The sequence below is a fragment of the Oncorhynchus clarkii genome, chromosome 7 (assembly GCF_045791955.1).
Source record: "Oncorhynchus clarkii lewisi isolate Uvic-CL-2024 chromosome 7, UVic_Ocla_1.0, whole genome shotgun sequence".
NCBI classification, from domain to species: Eukaryota; Metazoa; Chordata; class Actinopteri; order Salmoniformes; family Salmonidae; genus Oncorhynchus; species Oncorhynchus clarkii.
The window spans coordinates 73,797,094-73,814,154 of NC_092153.1; the positions used below are offsets into that span (position 1 = coordinate 73,797,094).

Here is a 17,061-nt window from a genome sequence, read left to right on the forward strand (position 1 = left end):
AACCTCACTGAGCTCGAGCTGTTTTGCAAGGAGGAATGGGAAAAAATGTCAGTCTCTCGATGTGCAAAACTGATAGAGACATACCCCAAGCGACTTACAGCTGTAATCGCAGCAAATGGTGGCGCTACAAAGTATTAACTTAAGGGGGCTGAATAATTTTGCACGCCCAATTTTTCAGTTTTTGATTTGTTAAAAAAGTTTGAAATATCCAATAAATGTCGTTCCACTTCATGATTGTGTCCCACTTGTTGTTGATTCTTCACAAAAAAATACAGTTTTATATCTTTATGTTTGAAGCCTGAAATGTGGCAAAAGGTCGCAAAGTTCAAGGGGGCCGAATACTTTCGCAAGGCACTGTATGTGTGTGTGTGTGTGTGTGTGTGTGTGTGTGTGTGTGTGTGTAAGACTTTCTTCTGTCTTCTGGTTTTCTGTAGTTATAGCATTACACTATTTGAGTACCGTTACACTAAACTGAGCTCCATTGTCAGACATTATGTTGTCTAGACCTACACGTTCTTACATCACAATTAGACGTTCATCCAAGTTTCTCAAAAGTCAGATTTCAAAGTTGTTCTAAACGTCCAACTTCAAAGAGTTTAAGGTTAAGTTTAGGCATAAACTTCACATTTTTAAGGTTGGTTTTAAGTTTAGGCATTAAATCTGAATTCTTAAGGTAAGGGCATTAACTCTGAATGGTTAAGGTAAGGGTTAAGGTTTGGGATAGGCATAAAACAAAAATTCAGATTTTCTGTCTAAGTGACAGAAATGTTGTGTTGTCTAGACTGTTGATATAGAAGTGTTGTGTTTTGTCGAGAATTTCCACATATTGTACAACTTCAAAATCTCAAATAGCTGTCTGTCCCTTTTAATAGCCGGGCATCAGCACAGATTTCAGCAAATAAACTTATATTTCAAATAAACGGCAGGTCTAAATAAATTGTTTAAGAGTAATCAGTGAACACCATAAAGAAGATTAAGAAGAGCAACATCATTATATGAGACAGCAGTCTGGTTTGACATGGTCAAACATTGAATACTGAAGTCTATGTGCTGTGATATCGATGCAACTACAATAATACAATGCGCAATAGAGTATCACAGTATGATTCATAATACCCATAAAACCTAGCTGTCAAACAGGGAAATGGTTCCAATTGTTTTTGCACCATTCATTTTTCCTATAGGGGACTTTAGAAACACTTACAATAAGGGCTGTGTTTCATGTAAGCTACCATGGCATGACGTTTGATAACCGTGTTAATATCTCTAGGACAAGGTGAATTTTATCAATATATTTGCCTGTATTTACCCCCTAAAATGAAATGCTAATTAGCTGCTAATGTGGCTATCATAAAGAACTACAAATGCCCTGATGCTCTGGATGAGATAAGAAGGTAAGAATCACCGGATTAACTAATGTTAGCTTAATGTAGTAATGAATAAATTGGCTACAATTCTTTACATTTACAATTGTGTTAACTGTCTTGTGCAAGTTTATAATTGACACCATACCTGTTAGCAAAGGTGTCAGCTAGAAATTAGTTTGCAGGGATTTTTAGTTTTGCATGTCTACTTTGATGCTAAGTAGCATTTTTGACTCAGAGTAAATAGAGACGAATATATAAACAAAAGTCGCCTTGTCCGGGCCTCCCAAGTGGCGCAGCGGTCTAAAGCACTGCATCGCAGTGTTGCAGTGTCACTACAACCTCTTGGCTCATCTCGCTCTAGCGACTCCTTGTGGTTGGCCCGGGCGCCTGCCGGGTTAAGCGAGGGGGTGTTAAGAAGTGCGGTTTGACGGGTCATGTTCCGGAGGACCCATGACTCGACATTCGCCTCTACCGAGCACGTTGGTGAGTTGCAGCGATGAGACAAGATAGTAATCACGAAATTGGGGAGAAAAAGGGGGTAAAAATTACAAAAAAATAAATAAATAATAAGGCACCTTGTCCTAGAGAGTTGCATGGTTATCAAAACCTCACGCGAGGGTTGGCCTACACAAAACACAGCCTTTAATTTCAAGTGTTTCTAAAATCCCCTATGGAAAAAATAATTGATGGGAAAACGATTGGAACCATTACCTTGTTTGATCGCTAGATGTTATGGCTATTATTATACCTCCACCATGGGGCTCTATGAGTGGGAGAATGGTGCTGAAGCGCAAAATCAACGGGTGCATGATCGCAAGCCTACCGTAGTATTTACAAGTCTGATCTGTGATGGATTTGTTATTATGTTTACACTGGTCACAATAAACAGTGTGGTTGTCTTTTCAACAATTGATTAAGCAAAAGCTGTGTGCATTAAGGAAACAGAGGCGTGGCTCAAATAGAAGGCTGTCTCTAATAAGCGCTGGTTATGTTCAGTGTGATTGAAGCAAATAAAGGCCCGGGATATTAATTGATGTTTTACAGTTGAAGTGTTGCGTTGTCCAGACATTGTTATAGAAGTGTTGCATTGTCCAGACATTGTTATAGAAGTGTTGCGTTGTCCAGACTGTTGTTATAGAAGTGTTACATTGTCCAGACTGTTGTTATAGAAGTGTTGCGTTGTCCAGACTGTTGTTATAGAAGTGTTGCGTTGTCCAGACTGTTGTTATAGAAGTGTTGCATTGTCCAGACTGTTGTTATTGAAGTGTTGCATTGTCCAGACTGTTGTTATAGAAGTGTTGCGTTGTCCAGACTGTTGTTATAGAAGTGTTGCGTTGTCCAGACTGTTGTTATAGAAGTGTTGCGTTGTCCAGACTGTTGTTATTGAAGTGTTGCATTGTCCAGACTGTTGTTATAGAAGTGTTGCATTGTCCAGACTGTTGTTATAGAAGTGTTGCGTTGTCCAGACTGTTGTTATAGAAGTGTTGCATTGTCCAGACTGTTGTTATGGAAGTGTTGTGTTGTCCAGACTGTTCACATAAACATGTCAGTTTTTGTTGAGTGTTTTTGTGTAGGTGTTTGTCAGGCAGGTAATGGTAAGAGTCAGTGGGGCGGACAAAGACCCACTGGCTGCCTGTCTGATTGGACGAAGACCCCCTGGCTTACTGTTTGATTGGCTCACTCTCACCATCTGGCCGGAGGGGCATAGGAAAAGAGTGCAGAGTAAATGGAGTTGAGTACTATCACATCCTCTCTACCTCTGTGTCTACTTCTCTCACACTAATGTGTGAAAATCTCTCTCCCTCTCCAGTAACCAGTGGATAGGAGAGGTGGGTGGTGTTGGAGAACCAAAATAATTCCCTGCAGCGCTTGTTTTCAACTTCACTTGAGGTGGAATGTGGTAGTAATCACTATAGTCTCTGCTGCTGTGCTGGAATGTGGTAGTGTGGTAGTTATTACTATAATGTGGTTGTGATTACTATAGTGTGGTAGTTATTACTATAATGTGGTAGTTATTACTATACTGTGGTAGTTATTACTATAATGTGGTAGTTATTACTATAGTGTGGTAGTTATTACTATAATGTGGTAGTTATTACTATAGTGTGGTAGTTATTACTATACTGTGGTAGTTATTACTATAGTGTGGCAGTTATTACTATAGTGTGGTAGTTATTACTATAATGTGGTAGTTATTACTATAATGTGGTAGTTATTACTATAGTGTGGTAGTTATTACTATACTGTGGTAGTTATTACTATAGTGTGGTAGGTATTACTATAGTGTGGTAGTTATTACTATAGTGTGGTAGTTATTACTATAGTGTGGTAGTTAATACTATAGTGTGGTAGTTAATACTATAGTGTGGTAGTTAATACTATAGTGTGGTAGTTAATACTATAGTGTGGTAGTTATTACTATACTGTGGTAGTTATTACTAACCAGTGGTAGTTAATGCTATAGTGTGGTAGTTATTACTATAGTGTGGTAGTTATTACTATAGTGTGGTAGTTATTACTATAATGTGGTAGTTATTACTATAAGGTGGTAGTTATTACTAACCAGTGGTAGTTATTACTATAATGTGGTAGTTATTACTATAAGGTGGTAGTTATTACTATAATGGGGTAGTTATTACTATACTGTGGTAGTTATTACTATAGTGTGGTAGTTATTACTATAGTGTGGTAGTTATTACTATAGTGTGGTAGTTATTACTATAATGTGGTAGTTATTACTATAATGTGGTAGTTATTACTATACTGTGGTAGTTATTACTATAATGTGGTAGTTATTACTATACTGTGGTAGTTATTACTATAATGTGGTAGTTATTACTATAATGTGGTAGTTATTACTATAGTGTGGTAGTTATTACTATAATGTGGTAGTTATTACCATAATGTTGCAGTTTTTACTATAATGTGGTAGTTATTACTATACTGTGGTAGTTATTACTATAATGTGGTAGTTATTACTATACTGTGGTAGTTATTACTATAATGAGGTAGTTATTACTATAATGTGGTAGTTATTACTATAGTGTGGTAGTTATTACTATAGTGTGGTAGTTATTACTATAATGTGGTAGTTATTACCATAATGTTGCAGTTTTTACTATAATGTGGTAGTTATTACTATAATGTGGTAGTTATTATTATAATGTGGTAGTTATTATTATAATGTGGTAGTTATTATTATACTGTGGTAGTTATTACTATAATGTGGTAGTTTATAGTATAAGGTGGTAGTTATTACTAACCAGTGGTAGTTATTACTATAGTGTGGTAGTTATTACTATAGTGTGGTAGTTATTACTATAATGTGGTAGTTATTACTATACTGTGGTAGTTTTTATTATAGTGTGCTAGTTATTATACTGTCGTAGTTATTACTATAATGTGGTAGTTATTAGTATAATGTGGAAGTTATTACTATAGTGTGGTAGTTATTACTATAGTGTGGTAGTTATTACTATAGTGTGGTAGTTATTACTAACCAGTGGTAGTTAATACTATAGTGTGGTAGTTAATACTATAGTGTGGTAGTTAATACTATAGTGTGGTAGTTATTACTATACTGTGGTAGTTATTACTATACTGTGGTAGTTATTACTATACTGTGGTAGTTATTAATATAGCGTGGTAGTTATTACTATAGCGTGGTAGTTATTACTATAGTGTGGTAGTTATTACTATAGTGTGGTAGTTATTACTATAGTGTGGTAGTTATTACTATAGTGTGGTAGTTATTACTATAGTGTGGTAGTTATTACTATAGTGTGGTAGTTATTACTATAGTGTGGTAGTTATTATTAATCTGTGATAGTTATTACTATAACGTGGTAGTTATTACTATACTGTGGTAGTTATTACTAATCTGTGGTAGTTATTACTATAATGTGGTAGTTTATAGTATAAGGTGGTAGTTATTACTATAGTGTGGTAGTTTATAGTTTAAGGTGGTAGTTATTACTAACCTGTGGTAGTTATTACTATAGTGTGGTAGTTATTACTAACCAGTGGTAGTTAATACTATAGTGTGGTAGTTATTACTATACTGTGGTAGTTATTACTATACTGTGGTAGTTAATACTATAGTGTGGTAGTTATTACTATAGTGTGGTAGTTATTACTATAATGTGGTAGTTATTACTATAGTGTGGTAGTTATTACTATAATGTGGTAGTTATTACCATAATGTTGCAGTTTTTACTATAATGTGGTAGTTATTACTATACTGTGGTAGTTATTACTATAATGTGGTAGTTATTACTATACTGTGGTAGTTATTACTATAATGAGGTAGTTATTACTATAATGTGGTAGTTATTACTATAGTGTGGTAGTTATTACTATAGTGTGGTAGTTATTACTATAATGTGGTAGTTATTACCATAATGTTGCAGTTTTTACTATAATGTGGTAGTTATTACTATAATGTGGTAGTTATTATTATAATGTGGTAGTTATTATTATAATGTGGTAGTTATTATTATACTGTGGTAGTTATTACTATAATGTGGTAGTTTATAGTATAAGGTGGTAGTTATTACTAACCAGTGGTAGTTATTACTATAGTGTGGTAGTTATTACTATAGTGTGGTAGTTATTACTATAATGTGGTAGTTATTACTATACTGTGGTAGTTTTTATTATAGTGTGCTAGTTATTATACTGTCGTAGTTATTACTATAATGTGGTAGTTATTAGTATAATGTGGAAGTTATTACTATAGTGTGGTAGTTATTACTATAGTGTGGTAGTTATTACTATAGTGTGGTAGTTATTACTAACCAGTGGTAGTTAATACTATAGTGTGGTAGTTAATACTATAGTGTGGTAGTTAATACTATAGTGTGGTAGTTATTACTATACTGTGGTAGTTATTACTATACTGTGGTAGTTATTACTATACTGTGGTAGTTATTAATATAGCGTGGTAGTTATTACTATAGCGTGGTAGTTATTACTATAGTGTGGTAGTTATTACTATAGTGTGGTAGTTATTACTATAGTGTGGTAGTTATTACTATAGTGTGGTAGTTATTACTATAGTGTGGTAGTTATTACTATAGTGTGGTAGTTATTACTATAGTGTGGTAGTTATTATTAATCTGTGATAGTTATTACTATAACGTGGTAGTTATTACTATACTGTGGTAGTTATTACTAATCTGTGGTAGTTATTACTATAATGTGGTAGTTTATAGTATAAGGTGGTAGTTATTACTATAGTGTGGTAGTTTATAGTTTAAGGTGGTAGTTATTACTAACCTGTGGTAGTTATTACTATAGTGTGGTAGTTATTACTAACCAGTGGTAGTTAATACTATAGTGTGGTAGTTATTACTATACTGTGGTAGTTATTACTATACTGTGGTAGTTAATACTATAGTGTGGTAGTTATTACTATAGTGTGGTAGTTATTACTATACTGTGGTAGTTATTACTATACTGTGGTAGTTATTACTATACTGTGGTAGTTATTACTATAGTGTGGTAGTTATTACTATAGTGTGGTAGTTATTATTAATCTGTGATAGTTATTACTATAATGTGGTAGTTATTACTATAGTGTGGTAGTTATTATTAATCTGTGGTAGTGATTACTATAATGTGGTAGTTATTACTATACTGTGGTAGTTATTACTAATCTGTGGTAGTTATTACTATAGTGTGGTAGTTATTACTATAATGTGGTATTTATTGCTGTTATGTGGTAGTTATTACTATAACGTGGTAGTTATTACTATAGTGTGGTAGTTATTACTATAATGTGGTATTTATTGCTGTTATGTGGTAGTTATTACTATAACGTGGTAGTTATTACTATACTGTGGTAGTTATTACTATAGTGTGGTAGTGATTACTATAATGTGGTAGTTATTACTATAGTGTGGTAGTTATTACTATACTGTGGTAGTTATTACTATAACGTGGTAGTTATTACTATAACGTGGTAGTTATTACTATAACGTGGTAGGTATTACTATAATGTGGTAGTTATTACTATAGTGTGGTAGTTATTACTATAGTGTGGTAGTTATTACTATACTGTGGTAGTTATTACTATAACGTGGTAGTTATTACTATAACGTGGTAGTTATTACTATAGTGTGGTAGTTATTACTATACTGTGGTAGTTATTACTATAACGTGGTAGTTATTACTATAACGTGGTAGTTATTACTATAATGTGGTAGTTATTACTATACTGTGGTAGTTATTACTATAGTGTGGTAGTTATTACTATAGTGTGGTAGTTATTACTATAATGTGGTAGTTATTACTATAATGTGGTAGTTATTACTATACTGTGGTAGTTATTACTATACTGTGGTAGTTATTACTATAACGCGGTAGTTATTACTATAATGTGGTAGTTATTACTATACTGTGGTAGTTATTACTATAGTGTGGTAGTTATTACTATACTGTGGTAGTTATTACTATACTGTGGTAGTTATTACTAATCTGTGGTAGTTATCATTATAGTGTGGTAGTTATTACTAACCAGTGGTAGTTAATACTATAGTGTGGTAGTTAATACTATAATGTGGTATTTATTGCTGTTATGTGGTAGTTATTACTAACCAGTGGTAGTTATTACTATAATGTGGCAGTTTTTACTATAGTGTGGTAGTTAATACTATAATGTGGTATTTATTGCTGTTATGTGGTAGTTATTACTATAATGTGGTAGTTATTACTATAATGTGGTAGTTATTACTATAATGTGGTAGTTATTACTATAATGTGGTAGTTATTACTATAATGTGGTAGTTATTACTATAATGTGGTAGTTATTACTAATCTGTGGTAGTTATTATTATAGTATCTGGTGCTATGCTGGGTTATAGGAGGTGAAGGAGCCTAGGAGTGGATTGATTCACCCCCACACCTCACATATTGACAAATCCACATGACTGGATGGCCTCAGCTTTACAGCCCACCTTCCTCCTCATCATCACCATCTCTGTCCCACAAGCACCCACAGTCGCACGAGCCGACTGTCTCAGAGCCGGAACAAGGGAAGAGAAGGAGGAGAGGAGGATGACGAAGCATAACAAATGGAATGGAGGGAAAATCTGAGAAAGATTGAGAGAGAGAAAGGGAGGTGGAGAGGAGGGTGAGAGAGAACGAGTGGGAAAGGAGAAGATGAAAGCTAAAGGTAAAACAGGAGAGATAATAGCAGACAATAGAAAAAGGTATGAAGAGAAAGAAAGAGAGAAAGTAAACATTTGCAAGAAAAAGGAAAGAGAGACACAAAAGAGAGATGAAAAAGATAATATTATTCCTCTCATTCTCTCGTGGTGGTGCTTATCATCAGCTGCATCATCATCATCATCATCGTCATGGTAATATAGCACCTCATTGAATGAGAGCTCATTAAGTCCTTGAGGCCACAGTCGAGCCACAGCATCCCACTCTATGTAGTTATGCAACCGAGCTGCCACATTCACTGGAAAGGATATTGCCATACTTATATATCATGAGACAGCTAAAAATAAAGAGAAGGTATATTTCATGAAATACATTAAAAAAAAGATTGCCTCATAAAATATTTGATTAAGTTTGGGAAAGAGTGTAGTCTTACGTCCTAGCTGGGAGACTACCAATAACACAAGATTGTCTATTATTCATATTTGAGGCTCTACTCATTTCTATGGAAAGTATGCTGGGACACAATATAACACCTCTGTGGACCGCCTTAGAATAAGGTAAGGAGATGGATAACATTAAAACACATCTACTATTCCTTTCTAGTTCTACAACAACGAAACGATATAAGGAATTATATTTCAATGAACTAAACGGCCCTCTCTAGTACTACAGTGTCCTATACATTCAGACAACATTTAGCAACACGACTCCTGACAAGCTGTAATGGTCCCAAGGCCCAATCCTATCCCAGCTCATTAAGAATGCATGAGCACACCGAGAGAAGGGGAGAGCAGTTAAGCTAGGCTGTCAGTCAGAGAGAGGCGAGAGGCGAGAGGCGAGAGGGAGAGAGAGAGAGAGAGAGAGAGAGAGAGAGAGAGAGAGATACAGAGAGAGGCAGAGACAGAGACAGAGACAGTGACAGAGAGAGAGACAGAGAGAGAGACAGAGAGAGAGACAGAGAGAGAGACAGAGAGAGAGACAGAGAGAGAGACAGAGAGAGAGACAGAGATACAGAGACAGAGCGCTCAGGGGAGAACTTGTCAAATTAACTCTTGGGGCCTAGGGCAACTTCAGGGTGGAGAATTGCAGGGGAGAGGAGTGTGTGTGTGGTTTTGTGTGTGTGTGTTTTGTGGGGGGAGGATGAGGGAGTGTGTGTGTGTGTTTTGTGGGGGGAGAGTGAGGGAGTGTGTGTGTGTTTTGTGGGGGGAGGGTGAGGGAGTGTGTGTGTGTTTTGTGGGGGGAGGGTGAGGGAGTGTGTGTGTGTTTTGTGGGGGGAGGGTGAGGTAGTTTGTGTGTGTTTTGTGGGGGGAGGGTGAGGGAGTGTGTGTGTTTGCATAATGTACAGTGCATTCGGGAAGTATTCAGACTCCTTCACTTTTTTCAAATTTTGTTATGTTACAGCCTTATTCTAAAATTGATAAATGTTTTATTTTTCACCTTTCTAACAAGTCAGTTCATCAAATTTGTGCTCTGCTAAATCTGCCCAGGTCAACTGTAAGTGCTGTTATTGTGAAGTGGAAAGGTCTAGGAGCAACAACACAATCTCACAGAATGGCACCACCGAGTGCTGAAGCATGTAATGCGTAAAAGTAATCTGTTCTTGAATTCCAAACTGACTCTGGAAGCAATGTCAGCACAAGAACTGTTCGTCTGGAGCTTCATGGAATGGGTTTCCATGGCCGAGCAGCTGCACACAAGCCTACAATCACTTTGAGCAGTGCCAAGCGTCGGCTGGGATGGTGTAAAGCTTGCTGACATTGGACTCTGGAAACTTGTTTTCTTGAGGGATGAATCACGCTTCACCATCTGGCAGTCCGATGGACAAATCTGGGTTTTGCAGAATGCATAGTGCCAACTGTTAAGTTTGGTGGAGGAGGAATAATGGTCTACGGCTGTTTTTCATGTTTCGGACCAGGCCGCTTAGTTCTTAACGCTACAGAATACAATGATATTCTAGATGGTTCTGTGCTTCTAATTTTGTGGCAACAGTTAAGTGAAGGCCCTTTCCTGTTTCAGCATGACCCCCATGCACAAAGCAAAGTCCATAAAGAAAAGGTTTGTAGATATCGGTGTGGAAGAACTTGACTGCCCTGCACAGAGCCCTGACCTCAACCCCATATAACACCTTTGGGATGAATTGGACTGCTGACTGCAAGCCAGGCCTAATCGCCCACGTCAGTGCCCAACCTCAACCAGCTCTTGTGGCTGAATAGAAGTCCCCACAGAAATTTTATTTTTTACATTTTTTATTTCACCTTTATTTTACCAGGTAGGCCAGTTGAGAACAAGTTCTCATTTACAATTGCGACCTGGTCAAGATAAAGCAAAGCAATGCGACAAAAACAACACAGAGTTACAGTCAATAACACAATAGAAAAATCTGTATACAGTGTGTGCAAATGAAGTAAGGGGGTAATGCAATAAATAGGCCAATAGTGGAGAGGTAATTACAATTCAGCAATTTACACTGTGCTATGTGCTGATGAGGATGTGCAAGTAGAAATACTGGTGTCATGATGTTGGCCTGGGGGTAGGTTTATGACAGTCAAATACCTCTCCCCCCTTTTCCCTCTCTCTACCCAACTGATGTTACATTTGCAAACCCCTTGGTTAACATAGAGATTCTGGGAACATCAGAAGGTGAGGGGAAATTAACTATATTCTGGTAATCCGACCAATTGAACATATGCAGTGGTACTTAATGAATATGATGTCAGTTCGGTTGTCATCTGAGACATTCTCATCAATGATAAGATGACATAAACTCTACAGTGGAAAGTCTACACATCAGAGTTATCGGATTCACATGGAATTGTTGTTCAATTTAAATGTTTGAATATGAAATTATTCGTGATGGGATGAAATGTGATTTTAGTTTCTACAATGTGAGAATTGGGTTTTCATGAGTGAATTAGGCCCGACTCAGTGGCCCGCCCACGTGAAGAGACATAAGTTGTAAACTATGAAACACACCCCTTTTCTCCCTCTACTATATAAGCCCTTGACGAAAACGTAACCTCCTGTTCCGAGGATGTGAGTACGACGGTCCGATGTCAGAATGGTTCAGATAATAACTACAGAACGAAGCCAACATCAGCGTGAGCTTTGGTTGTGAATGGTATGAACTTTGAACTCTTATTCACTACAGAAGTCATACCTCCTAGCCGTTGAGTTAGCAACAGTAGCTGCAAACGAGGGTTAGGAAGGAACAGACAGAGTATCCCGTCTATCACACAACGACGTTAGTACAACGTAGCCAATTGACCACCAGAGACGTTCTTCAAAGGACAAAGGACTCAGCTTGGCAACACGGCCTTCCATCTACCACCAACCTACCGAAGAGCAGCGCAGAGTACATTTTTATTGCATTTTCCTTTTCCAAATGGGCGGTAATTTAGAATGCATAAGATACTGTATTTACGATAGCACAGCTTCTTCCTTTGTCCCTCAGTCCTCCCGCTCTTTCACTCAAACCCAGCCCTTTTCTTTTGTGTAACCAGCCGTCATATCTGTTCCGCCCGCTAGGGACGTTTTCCTTCATGACGTAATTTGTAATCAAGATATAATTCATTCTTTGTAGATGTAATTCTGTGTGATTAGTTAGGTATTTAGTAAATAAATAATTAAACACAATTTTGTATTGCTGATTCAACTTGTTAGCCAGGGTTCGTGAAGATAACCAAGAATTTACAACTTTCAGATGAGACTGAATTAAGGTGACGATTAATATTGACTGCTATTGATTTAAAATATTAATAGGTCTTTAAGAGTTTATTCGGAAGATAACAGCTCTAAAAATATTATTTTGTGGTGCCCGACTCTCTAGTTAATTACATTTACATGATTAGCTCAATCAGGTAATATTAATTACGTAGAAATTATTTTACAGAATAGCATGTCATATCACTTAATTTGGAATAGGCAAAGACATGACACTGGTGTTCAAAAGAGCAGAAAAACAAAAACAAATATGGGGATGAGGTAGGTAGTTGGTTGGATGGGCTATTTACAGATGGGCTGTGTACAGCTGCAGCAATCTGTAAGCTGCTCTGACAGCTGACGCTTAAAGTTAGTGAGGGAGATATAAGTCTCCAACTTCAGTGATTTTTGCAATTCGTTCCAGTCATTGGCAGCAGAGAACTGGAAGGAAAGGCGGCCAAAGCAGGTGTTGGCTTTGGGGATGACCAGTGAAATATACCTGCTGGAGCGCGTGCTATGGGTGGGTGCTGCTATGGTGACCAGTGAGCTGAGATAAGGCGGAGCTTTACATAGCAAAGATTTATAGATCACCTGGAGCCAGTGGGTCTGGCGACGAATATGTAGCGAGGGCCAGCCGACGAGAGCATACAGGTCGAAGTGGTGGGTAGTATATGGGGCTTTGGTGAGAAAACGGATGTCACTGTGATAGACTGCATCCAATTAGCTGAGTAGAGTGTTGAAGAATATTTTGTAAATGACATCGCCGAAGTCAAAGATCGGTAGGATAGTCAGTTTTACGAGGGTATGTTAGGCAGCATGAGTGAATAAGGCTTTGTTGCGAAATAGGAAGCTGATTCTATATTTAACTTTGGATTGGAGATGCTTAATGTGAGTCTGGAAGGAGAGTTTACGGTTTAGCCAGACACCTAGGTATTTATAGTTGTCCACATATTCTAAGTCAGAACCATCCAGAGTAGTGATGCTAGTTGGGCGGTTGGGTGCGGGCAGCGATCGGTTGAAGAGCATGCATTTAGTTTTACTAGCAATTAAGAGCAGTTGGAGGCCTGAAGGAGTTGGCCTGAAGCGTTGAAGCTCAGTTGGAGGTTTGTTAACACAGTGTCCAAAGAAGGGCCAGATGTATACAGAATGGTGTCATCTGCGTAGAGGTGGATCAGAGAATGCAAGAGCGACATCATTGATATATACAGAGAAAAGAGTCGACCCGAGAATTGAACCCTGTGGCACCCCCATAGAGACTGCCAGAGGTCCGGACAACAGGCCCTCAGATTTGACACACTGAACTCTGTCTGAGAAGTAGTTAGTAAACCAGGCGAGGCAGTCATTAGAGAAACCAAGGCTGTTTAGTCTGCCGATAAGAACACAGTGTTTGACAGAGTCGAAAGCTCCAACGTTCCAACATCTAGTGGAAAGCCTTCCCAGAAGAGTGAAGGTTGTTAGAGCAGCAACGGGTGGACCAGCTCCATATTAATGCCACTGATTTTGGAATGAGATTTTTGACGAGCAGGTGTCCAGATACTTGTGGTCATGTACTGTATCTGTGTGTATGTGACTCTTGTATTGTGTCAAGCAAGTCAAAGCACGTATATACAGGTATCCACCCTAATAAGGAAACACTTTAGTAAATGAAGGATACAAAGTATATTGAAAGAGTGTGGTTCCTGAGTTAATTAAGAAATGAAGATTCCATCATGCTTAGGGCCATGCATAAAAATGCCCAGTTGCCTATTATTTTGGCTACCATGGCAATATGAAGAGATCTCAGTGACTTCGAAAGAGGGGTTTCGAAGGAGCATAGGGGGTTTAAAGTGTGTGTGTGTGTGTGTGTGTCTGTACTCTTTCTGTATGTGTGTGTGTGTGTGTGTGTGTGTGTGTGTGTGTGTGTGTGTGTGTGTGTGTGTGTGTGTGTGTGTGTGATGTGTTTGCGTGCATGTATATATGTGTACATGCATGTGTGTGTCATGGGTGTGTGAGTTTGTGTGTGTTCGTGTGTGTGTGTTCATTTCCTGTCATTCTCTCACCGTGCCACCTGGTTGATGACAGGAGCGAAGTTGGTGGGTCCGTAGAGCTGAACGGTGCGGAGACTCTGGAAGTACGCCTCCAACACTCCCTCGATCCCCACACAGTTAGGGTTCTCACTGTTGGAGTTCTGTAGGAACCATGGACATTATTTAAGCTAGCCCCTCTACACCAGTTGTTTGAACATGAAATCCCCTTTTTCCCTCAAAACCATGAACAAGAAAAATATTGATGAAGGCTATACATTGAAACATTTGATGAGGGCTATACATTGAAACATTTGATGAGGGCTATACATTGAAACATTTGAGACTTTGATAATAATAAAGAAGTCTTTATGAAGTCAACGTTCATTGTGACGACGTATGCTTCTGAATGCACGTTCATTCCATAATGATGTTATGTATGAAATAGTGTCTGTGTTATTTTGCCTCATGTCAGGACTGATCGGTAATGGGAGAACTCATGTCAGTAGGCATAACACAGGACTGATCGGTAATGGGAGAACTCATGTCAGTAGGCATAACACAGGGCTGATCGGTAATGGGAGAACTCATGTCAGTAGGCATAACACAGGACTGATCGGTAATGGGAGAACTCATGTCAGTAGGCATAACACAGGGCTGATCGGTAATGGGAGAACTCATGTCAGTAGGCATAACACAGGGCTGATCGGTAATGGGAGAACTCATGTCAGTAGGCATAACACAGGACTGATCGGTAATGGGAGAACTCATGTCAGGACTGATCGGTAATGGGAGAACTCATGTCAGTAGGCATAACACAGGGCTGATCGGTAATGGGAGAATTTAAGTTGGCTGAATATTTTCTTTAGACAATGTGAAAAAGACAAATGGGTAAATCAATCAAGACATAAGAACAAAAATAATCCAGCAAACAATATGTCTGATCCCAAAAATGAATTTATCGTCACATAATAATACAAAGTTAAATAGCCAAAAGTCATTCAGCCAACATAAAAGACAGTCTGCTTTAAGCCCTGTCCAGCCAGGATAAAAGAGTGTTCTACAGCCTATATCCTTCATTAAAGTTCATCTGACAAAAACGAGACAACAGTCATCTGATCTTTCTCATTCTCTTTGAAGAGAAAACAAATTAAAAGGAAGAAATAAACCCGCTAAAAGAAGTGAAAATGAATTAAAAGGAAGAAATAAACCCGCTAAAAGAAGTGAAAATGAATTAAAAGGAAGAAATAAACCCGCTAAAAGAAGAGAAAACGAATTAAAATAAATAAACCCGCTAAAAGAAGAGAAAACAAATTAAAAGGAAGAAATAAACCCGCTAAAAGAAGTGAAAATGAATGTCTGCCGAAGACACACTTTTTGGTGTCTGCAACTGTAGCTGGTAAAACAGGTTGTATAACTAGCCACGAGGGACACTGGCACATTGTTGTGACTATTATGGGACAGACTCCATGGGACAGAAAGTATAGTAGTAATATAGTTATGATTCTACATTTTACAGACGTCCAGCTCGAACTTAGTTTATTCAGACCCCTTCGCTTTTTCCACATTTGGTTACATTACAGCCTAATTCTAAAATTGACTAAATAAAAACAATGAATGTTGTGACATGACTATTATTGACCTTATGGGACAGACTCCATGGGACAGATAGTATTGTAGTAGTATAGCTAGGATTCTACATTTTACAGATGTCCAGCTCAAACTTCGTTTTTTTGCACAATGAGAATTGGGTGAGACAAATGACTTGTATCACACATCTGCATCAACCATTACTGCAGCAACCATTGCTTGTACAGGCTTCATAACATTGTCATAACACTTCATTACCCTCTAAACCAGACATACCGTAACATACACAAGTGCTGAACTAAACGTTATAAGCCTGTCATCAAGATCAAAGGGCAAAGTACTTTGAAAACATTGCTACCTATCGAGGGCAATTTAAATGGACAAGAAAAATAAGTCATTTATTGTCCATTTTCCTTACAGTCCACTGTATAATTTCCTTCACGTCAAGGAGATTTCTTTAAGGTGAATTCCTCCAGCTTTGGGAAGAAAATAAAAATTGCTGAAAATAAGGCTGCTTTTGTTTTCTTTACTCTTCTTTGTTCAACAATTCCTCCGATTTTTCTTTTTCCTCTGTCCAGGGAGATAATAGACGTCTAGAATCTGAGGAGAAGTCGTTTTTTTGTGCTTAGTGTTTACTCTTTGTTGTTCTTTCTTCATCGTTTCAGGATGCTAAGCTAAGCGCTACGTCCTCCATAGTCTATTCCAGTCTCCGTGTCTGTCTGGTCCCTCGTTTGGTTCGTACTTTTCTGCTACAAACAGATGGATTTTTTTTCTTCTTTCCGAGCCACTTTCTGACTCAATGTTTTCTTCCTCTACCCTTGTTCAAACACTTCACAGAACTACTTGAGGCCGACGCTAGCGCATGGGCTTACACAACGGTGCTGCAATTTGTATTTTGTGTTGACATATTTATAAGGCTTTCGTGTTCTTCGTGACATTATTACCCCATGTAAAAGGTAATGTGTTCACGGTGTAATTCTTGTGGGCTGTACGGATGGATAGAGTCAATGTTAGACTTCACAGAAAATCCCAAGAAACTAAGGAAACTCAGTACTGAATCAAGCCTTTTGCCTTCTGACGATGTATGTTAATTATACAATGACGTTATGTAGTATAGAAGTATGATTGCCTCATGTCAGTAGGCATAACACAGGTAGGTATTTCACAGGGAACTGTATTTTCATTGCTAAGAAATGTAATAGATTTGGCTTGGAGCTTCAGTCAGCCTTGGATAC

The 17,061-nt window shown here is 37.8% G+C and overlaps 1 protein-coding gene across 1 annotated transcript in view; it reads right to left on the reverse strand.

The window, feature by feature from the left end:
- The window catches only part of LOC139413830 (copine-9-like), a 134,628-nt gene that overhangs the window by 9,201 nt on the left and 108,366 nt on the right, over nt 1-17,061 (reverse strand). The window contains exon 17 of the mRNA XM_071161619.1: nt 14,273-14,400. Within this exon, the coding sequence (XP_071017720.1) occupies nt 14,273-14,400 (128 nt within the window). The remainder of the gene's footprint in view (nt 1-14,272; nt 14,401-17,061) is intronic.